Raw genomic sequence first — 9,173 nt, forward strand, 5'->3', positions numbered from 1 at the left:
AGTCTGTTTGGTTCATAGGTTTAAACTGAAAAGTTTGGATACAAATTTAAATTTTATAAGAAAAAACAATATAATAAAAAAATTTGAACAGTTGTTGAATCTATAAAACAACGCGTGAATAAATCTTTATATATTTCATCGTTAGAAATGCACAACTCTAAATAACATTTTCTTTATTCCCTTTAATATTGGAGTGAGTTTACTAGTGCCCTAAAGTGTTATTGGAGAGTATGCAAATCCAAAGGCTTGCCCTTTTTTTATGGGTTTCAATCTACTAATATAGATTTTTGTGTTTCTAAATTCTAATCTATAAGCCTCTTGTTGTATGTGGCCATGTTGACTCTTATCCTCTCTTCCATAAGATTAGGATATTACACTTTGTTCTGTCTTTTGTCTCTCTCATTAAATGAATAATGTGGTCCCCACTCTCTCTCTACATATGTACATTACATACACAAGGGACAGGAATGTGGGATTAGCAAGGCAAAGGAATGTTTCTGACCCATATTTAGATATTGAGAAACTTGTTCAAGACATTTATGAACCAATATTTGGTGTGAAATCTTGACTATGCTACTGACTACTTTGCCCCTCTTTGGAACATTATTAATTCCTTTGGCCACTACCTTGAGACAAACGCCAAAGGAAGCACGTTTCAATTCAACCATTACTTAGTGTTTTTTTTTTTATTTCTTTTTGGAATTAAGGAGATGTTTGATTCATAGATTAGAATCATGTTATTAGAATCATTTTTAATTTACGTGTATTTTTTGTGAGAGAAAATACTGTAGTGAACTATGAACCATGATTCAAATCATAGTTTGAATCCTCCAACTAAACATCTCTTAATTCTTAATTAAATTAGTAATTACTTCCAAAGTTTTCTGATTTTTTTTCCTTTATAGGTTCTTTGTTATTTTCCCCTTACAAAGCCAGATTGAGGCCAAATAGTTTTTCATTTTTATTTAAAAAAAAAAAAAGAAAGAAAAAACTCATCGACCGTGAAGGGCGGTCCAAGGGTTGGGGCCAGTAGGGCACACAAAGTACCATAGCACCACTGCCTATGTCCCTCAAACCTTACATGACATGTTTTATGTCATTGTGACTTGTGGTCCACTCATTATCTTAGGAATTCATGCCGTTGGAAAATTCACAATTAACATAAAAAGTAAACTCTGTATCAAAATTCTTATCACAATTCAAACTCGTTTTGTTACAATGAGTTTTGTCGTTTTGAATTTCTGTTCAAACTTAAAGAAAAAGTGGCCTGCACTAATTAAAGTGGTCCCACACACTAATGTTTTATTTATTTTACCGATTTAAATTTTAAGTTTTAAATTTATACAGTTAAAAATTCTTAAAAAATGTCACATCTAATTTTTTCTACTATAATTAAAAACTCTAAAAAAATATCACATCTCAACTCAAATTAAAAACTCAAATCTGCATAACGAACGAAAAGCATTCACTTTTAGCCGTTGATATGGTCCCACAAGGAAACACATTTTGTTGCTAATCAAAGTGGAATTTAGCAAGGACACACACGTTGGCCCTATAGAATGCATTTGATTACTCGCATCACCAGAAAGTGTTCATGCATCCTCTTTTTCTTTCTTTCTTTCTTTCTTTCTTTTTTTTTTTTAAGAATAATTAGCAATCACCAAAGTCAATTAGTACTCAGTTTTTTCCCTCTTATTTATAAGAGTTGCCTCTTAGCATTTTACGAATAAAATATGTTGGTGTATATATAATATATATATATATATATATATTATAATAAACACCTGGCCACCTATGTTTTTGCCTATATAAAGGTTATTAACCTGAAATTAAGCAAAATTTCATCCTCATACAATCTTGAATCTTCCGATGAAAATCGTATACTCTAGAAATATTCACAATTAATATATATATATATATATATATATTTGTTTTCCATTTCAAATTTCTTTGATGATGCTACTAAAAATGCGTACCATATAATTATTATTATACTCAAACGAGATTACTAAAATATCTCAACATGTATTCTTTTGTGCGACTTGTAGGCAGCATCACTTGATCAATTACTTTTTCTCATCTTTGCCATTTATAAAAGTTGTACAGAATATTTTTTGTCATCATATTGTCCTAGTAGGGTAGAATACAAACGCAAAATCTACAGTATTTCTTGACATGCACTTTTCAAAATGATTTTATTTTTTTGTATGAAAATAAAAATAAAAATATTTTTAATCTCAGACAGAAATTATTTTTAAAAATGTATTTGATAGTTTTATCAAGAAATTTTTTTAATATAAAAAAATCCATTAATGTTTCTCACTCACTCTCTCTCTGCTCGAGAGAGGAGAAATTAAAAAATCGTTTTCATTTCTCTTTTTTATCTTTAATTGTGCTAAATACCGTTTTAGAATCACTTTTATTTTTTCTTTTTAAAAAAACATGTAAAATAAAAATAAAAATAATTCTAAACAAAGCATTAAAGTCTTACATTTCAAAAAAAAAAAAATGAAGATGAAATATCATCTGCATGATTGAGGTCCCCTTAAAGAGAGGTTCATTTGTCCAACACTATTGTCCTTTTTCTCTGCATTGCTTTCTTGGATTCCCTTATTCTCTTTTTTCTCAAACAATGCGTAGAAACAATTTTGAACAATTAGATTTTCATCGAGTTGAAAAGTTTCGTTTAATGTGTCGTAATTTCTTTTTATCTAATATAGTTATGATGTAATGCTGATTTAAAATTGTTTCTTATCAGTAATTCTCTTTCTTCGTTAAAAATATTAAATGGTGTCATTTTCTTCACTGGTCTGAGGTCTCCCAAATTGTCAACAAAGTAGGCAAACCCAGTTCCCATCTCCATCGGTAAGATCCACCAAAACCCATCAAAGGGTCGTACCATCAAAATTCATCCACGTGTCACTTTCTTGAGTAAAGCGTGGAATGTTTAGTGGGCTAGCATGCAGGGAATCAAATGCAAAAAAAAAAAATAATAAAAAAAATAAAAGCCAAGAAAGAAAGGTATTTTCATACCTTTGGATTGAAAACAAGATCACTTAAAAGTTACACATACCTTAAGAAAGAAGGAGAGAATATGATACTAAAAAGAGCATTACTGCGTAATAAGCTTTATAGTGATATCTTTCTCTCTCTTTCACTCTCTCTCTCTCATGGACCGCATTGTCAATATCATACACAAAAGGTACAAATTGGACAACTCCATGCACCAAAAAGGAAAAAAAAAAATCAAAAATCAAAAAGCCTATTCTTCATCACTACTATATTACATCACTTGTAATGAGAAAAGAAAAACCCAACTTTCCAAAAACCATCATTCTGCTAAAAAGCAAATAAAAACCAGTTTCTGAGTAACACTTGAAAGATTTTCTTTCTCACTCATGTGACCCATGGCAACAAATCAAAACCTCAAAGATCTCCAATGGCTTCTCATTGCCATCAAATCCGAGAGCCTCAATTTACATAACATCTCCTTCTACTTCTCACAGCCCACTTCTGGTTGTTACCAAGAAACAGAAAACTCCATGAACATCAACATTTCAAGAGACAACAATAACAGTAATGTCTCAAACTTCTCTGAGATCTTAACACTTTTGGCAAGTTCTAAAACCTGCCAATCATGTCTGAGAAACTTGGAGTTCCACAAGGCTGAATGGGAAACACAACAAGTGAAAAGCCTTGGGGTTTTGCTTGAGAGAAACTCAAGCATAAAGCAAGTTGTGTTTAGGAGAAACAAGTTGAGCAAAGAATGTATGTCTGAATTATGTGAAGCTGTGAAGAGAAATAGAGTGATTAAAGAGATTGTTTTTTGTGAGTCCGGAATTGGGCATGCGGGAGCTGAGCTTCTTGCTTGTTCTCTGAAAGTAAATGAAAGTTTGGAAGAATTACAAATATGGGAGGACTCAATTGGGTCAAGAGGATCAGAGGAGCTCTCAAAGATGATTGAAGTGAATTCAACACTCAAGTTGTTGACAATCTTCGACTCGAATTCCATCACAGCGACTCCGCTTATTTCCGCGGTTTTAGCGAGGAATAGGACAATGGAAGTCCATGTTTGGAGTGGAGAAAATGGGGAGAAAAGTTCAAAGGTGGTCGAGTTTGTGCCAGAAAACAGCACACTTAGAATATACAGAATTGACATTTCAGGTGCCTGCAGGGTTGCTTGCTCTCTGGGGCTGAACTCGACCGTGAAGTCGCTTGACATGACCGGAGTGCGGCTTAAATCACGGTGGGCTAAGGAATTCAGATGGGTTTTGGAGCAGAATCAAAGCCTTAAAGAGGTTAACTTGTCAAAAACTTGCTTGAAAGACAAAGGAGTTGTTTATGTGGCTGCTGGGCTATTTAAGAACCGGAGTTTGGAGAGCTTGTATCTTGATGGAAACTGGTTCGGAGGCGTTGGAGTGGAACATTTGCTTTGTCCTTTGAGCAGATTTTCCACATTACAAATGCAAGCCAACATTACTCTAAAATGTTTGACATTTGGTGGTGGAAGGACCAAGATTAGAAGAGATGGTCTTGCAGCCATACTACAGTTGCTGACAACCAATGAGACTTTGACTCGGTTAGGTATATACGACGATGAGAGTTTGCGATCGGATGATTTTGTGAAGATCTTCAATAGTTTGCAGAAGAATGCCTCCTTGAGATACTTGTCTTTACAAGGCTGCAAAGGGGTTCAAGGAGAGTTGGTATTGGAAACTATCATGGAGACACTGCAGGTGAATCCTTGGATTGAAGAGATCGATCTTGCGAGAACACCGCTGCAGAATTCAGGAAAGGCTGATGGAATTCACCAAAGGTTGGGCCAGAATGGGAAGAGTGAACCGGAAATGGATACTCTTAAGGACATGCCTCTAACAGTGCCAAAGAGTTGTAGAGTTTTCTTCTGTGGTCAAGAATATGCAGGTAAGTTAACTTTGTAACTTATGATGTTAAATAAGGAGAATTCTTTGGTACGATATGAAAAAATACCCTACCGTAGAACATAGTTCTTAATCACTGTATTTTTATTAGGTTTCGTCAAATTGTTATACTTTATTTAATCTGATATGCTTCTAGTTTTGATACGACACTTAAATACAACAACAATAAGCCTTAATTCCAACTTAATGATGTGACACTTAAATACTGTATCTAATTTGACTTGACGGTTAAAAGATGCATTCTACCGGTATAATATATTTTCATAATCTACCACATAATATTCCGTTGAATAATCGAACTTGTCTTTGAGTTGTAGAGTTTTCTTCTATGGGCAAGAATATGCAGGTGAGTTGACTTTGTTAATTTATGATGTTGAATAAGGAGAATTCTTTGGTAGAAAATGAAAAGATACCCTACTGGTAGAACAATTTTTAAGCGTCACATATTCATCAGGTTTTGTTAAATTTCCATACTTTATTCAATCTGATATGATTTTAGTTTGATCCGACGTTTAAAAATTGTATTTGATTTGACCTGATGGCTGAAAACTGTGTTAAACTGATATGGTATTTGATGGAAACTGAAATGAATTTGTTGGTCACTTCCATTTTCAGGTAAGACTACACTATGCAATTCCATATCACAGAACTTCTCCACTTCAAAGCTTCCCTACATAGACCAAGTAAGAACCATAGTGAATCCGGTCGAACAAGCTGTTAGAACAGTTGGAATGAAGATCAAAACTTTCAAGGATGAGGACACAAAGATCTCAATATGGAATCTTGCTGGTCAGCACGAATTCTATTCCCTCCATGATCTCATGTTTCCGGGACATGGAAGCGCGTCATTCTTCCTCATCATATCCAGTCTGTTCAGAAAACCAAGCAATAGAGAAACAAAGACTCCAATGGAGATAGAAGAAGACCTTCAATATTGGCTAAGGTTCATAGTCTCCAACTCAAGAAGAGCAGTCCAACAATGCCTCCTACCAAATGTGACCATTGTCCTCACACACCATGACAAGATCAACCAACCATCACAAAACTTGCAGGCTGCGGTACACTCGATCCAAAGAATGCGAGAAAAGTTCCAAGGCTTCGTCGAATTCTACCCTACTGTCTTCACAGTCGATGCAAGATCATCAGCATCGGTCAGCAAACTCGCTCATCATATCCGAAAAACGAGCAAGACGATTCTCCAAAGAGTCCCAAGGATTTACCAGCTTTGCAATGATCTAATCCAAATGTTATCAGATTGGAGATCAGAGAACTACAACAAGCCTGCAATGAAGTGGAAGGAGTTCGGTGAGCTTTGCCAAGTGAAGGTTCCACCGCTAAGAATTCGATCGAGACATGACAACAAAGAGAGAGTTGAAATGAGAAGAAGGGCAGTTGCTACTTGTCTTCACCACATAGGAGAAGTCATATACTTTGATGAACTGGGGTTCTTGATATTGGACTGTGAGTGGTTCTGTGGTGAAGTTCTTGGCCAACTAGCAAGACTTGATGTGAGAAGGCAAAGCTCAGCGGAGCGAAACGGATTTATAAGTAGGAAAGATTTGGAGAAGATTTTGAAAGGAAGTTTGCAAAGCCAGATTCCTGGAATGAGTTCTAAGGTGTTTGAGAACTTGGATGCAAGTGATCTTGTGAGAATGATGCTTAAACTTGAACTATGTTATGAACAAGATCCATCAGATCCTAATTCTCTGTTGTTGATTCCATCAATTCTTGAAGAAGGAAGAGGAAGGCCACAAAAATGGCAAATTAGCAGTCCTGAGTGTGTTTATGCTGGGAGGCATCTTGAGTGTGATGATTCAAGCCACATGTTTCTCACACCAGGATTCTTTCCTAGATTACAGGCAAGTCTTTTTGCTTCTTTTATCTCTTTTTCCCTTTTCTTTTTCCAAGTTCTATAAGTGGATTTATTTATTTATTTATTTTGAAAAAAAAAGAACATAGAAAAAAGAAATCATTTCCCTGTCTTAGGCTTGCGTGTGTTTGTAGGAAAAGAAAAAAAAAAAGAAGTGAAAGCAAAGTATAAGAGACAAAGGTTAATATAACCTTAGAAGAAAAAGATGCAAAGGTTAGAAAAGGTTGAAGTTGATTACTTAGATGCTTTTAAAATGAAATTAGCAAAAAAAAATGTGTTACTTATTTCATTTTACCTTATGCCTTCAATTTAGCTTGTTAATTCATTCTAAATTATCATCAGCACAAATAAATTAGATGGTTTATTTGCTTCAGAATTTTAGCTTTAACATTTCAAGAATCATTAATATGTATGAGTTGGCCAATACACTAGTTGAATTTGTTATGTAATTTCTCCTTTTGCAAATAAGTGTATATCATTACCATACATAATGGACATCAATAAAGTAGATTTACTTTGAGGCTCAAATTTATAATTCTATTACTGCAATATGAAAACTTCAATTGCAGAACTACATTTTCAACAACAATTTGTTTAACAAAATCTTTTTGTGTTTGTTTTTGTTCATGGTTTTTTTTTTTCTTGTGTAATTTATAAGGCCTATTTGATCTCATTTGTTTCAAAACCCAGGTGCATCTTTATAACAAGATCATGGGGTTAAGGAACCAACATGGTGCCACTTACAGCCTTGAGAAGTACTTAATCTCCATAAACATAAATGGAATCTATATCAGAGTGGAGCTAGGAGGACAACTTGGTTACTACATTGATATTCTGGCATGTTCAACCAAGAACATCACAGAAACACTTAGGCTGATCCATCAGCTCATAATACCAGCAATCCACAGCCTCTGCCATGGCATCACCTTGACCGAAACCGTAATGAGGCCGGAGTGCGTGCAAAATCTGACTCCCCCAAGATACAGGAGAAGTCAGTTTGTCTCATTGCAGGTGTTGAAACGCGCATTGCTTTCGGTTCCCGCGGATGGCATGTATGATTATCAGCACACCTGGGATGCAGTTTCCGACTCTGGAAGGACGGTTCTATCCCCTGGCTTCGATTTTGCCCGAGACCTTCTATCGGAAGATGACTTCCGCGAGGTGCTGCACCGGAGGTATCATGATTTGTACAACCTTGCTGTGGAGCTACAAGTCTCGCCTGAAACTAATCCAGATGGATCAGAGCAGGCGCTGTCCACGGGCGATGATCATGAAAAAGTTGATCCTAGTTTAGGGGGAATTGCCAAAGGCTTGGAAGTAGTTTTGCAAAGGCTGAAGATCATTGAACAAGAGATCAGAGACTTGAAGCAGGAGATTCAAGGGCTGCGATACTACGAGCACAGGCTCTTAACCGAGCTTCATCAAAAAGTCAACTATCTAGTCAACTACAATGTCCAAATTGAAGAGAGAAAAGTTCCCAACATGTTCTTCTTTGTTAAGACAGAAAACTACTCTAGGAGGTTGATCACCACCATGATCTCGGGCATGACTGCTCTTCGGCTGCACATGTTATGCGAATTCCGCCGAGAAATGCACGTTGTTGAGGATCAGATGGGGTGTGAGATAATGCAGGTTGACAACATGGCTGTCAAGTGTTTAGCTCCATACATGTCAAAGTTCATGAAGCTGTTAACATTTGCTCTCAAGATAGGAGCTCACCTAGCAGCTGGAATGGGGGAAATGATACCGGATTTGAGCAAGGAAGTCGCCCACCTAGCGCACTCGCCCCTTCTCACTGGAGCAGCAGGGGCGGCTGCAGCCGGGGCTGTGGGAGCCGCGGCTATGGGAGCCGCGGCTATGGGAAGGAACAGAAGCAGGGGTGGGGACACAAGGGATATTCAGCAAGATCTAAGAACAGCACAGCAGTGGGTGGTGGACTTTCTCAGGGACAGAAGATGCTCAACTGGGAAGGAAATTGCAGAGAAGTTTGGCTTGTGGAGAGTGAGGTATAGAGATAGCGGTCAGATTGCTTGGATATGTAGGAGGCATATTCACCTCAGAGCTCATGAAGTTATTGAAGTCCCCATTTGAATTTATGCAAAAGTAGAAAAAATGAAACTTATTTTCTTTGCAAATAAAAGTGGAATGATGCTTTAGGCTTTTGAACCTTGTATATATAGGTGTGATTTTAATACTTATTCTAATATTTATCTTTCAGTGAGTATATTTATTTTAACCGAAAGATATTAATTAAAAAGTTATAATAAATCGAATAGTTGATTAAAAAAAATCTATGATAATTAACGACGCCAATGATTTTTTCTATATTCAATGGGAAATCACGATATATATATATATATATA

The 9,173-nt window shown here is 36.0% G+C and overlaps 1 protein-coding gene across 1 annotated transcript; it reads left to right on the forward strand.

Annotated features, from left to right (window-relative positions):
* The first annotated feature begins 3,340 nt into the window (after positions 1-3,340).
* On the forward strand, positions 3,341-8,949 carry LOC21392839 (protein TORNADO 1). The gene is made up of 3 exons (XM_024166178.1): positions 3,341-4,923; positions 5,556-6,799; positions 7,501-8,949. Exons 1-3 carry the CDS (start codon positions 3,408-3,410, stop codon positions 8,899-8,901), a joined length of 4,161 nt encoding a protein of 1,386 aa, XP_024021946.1. The 5' UTR covers positions 3,341-3,407; the 3' UTR covers positions 8,902-8,949.
* The last annotated feature ends 224 nt before the right edge of the window (positions 8,950-9,173 follow it).

This window comes from Morus notabilis, unplaced genomic scaffold (genome assembly GCF_000414095.1).
Source record: "Morus notabilis unplaced genomic scaffold, ASM41409v2 Scaffold1708, whole genome shotgun sequence".
Classification (NCBI taxonomy): Eukaryota; Viridiplantae; Streptophyta; class Magnoliopsida; order Rosales; family Moraceae; genus Morus; species Morus notabilis.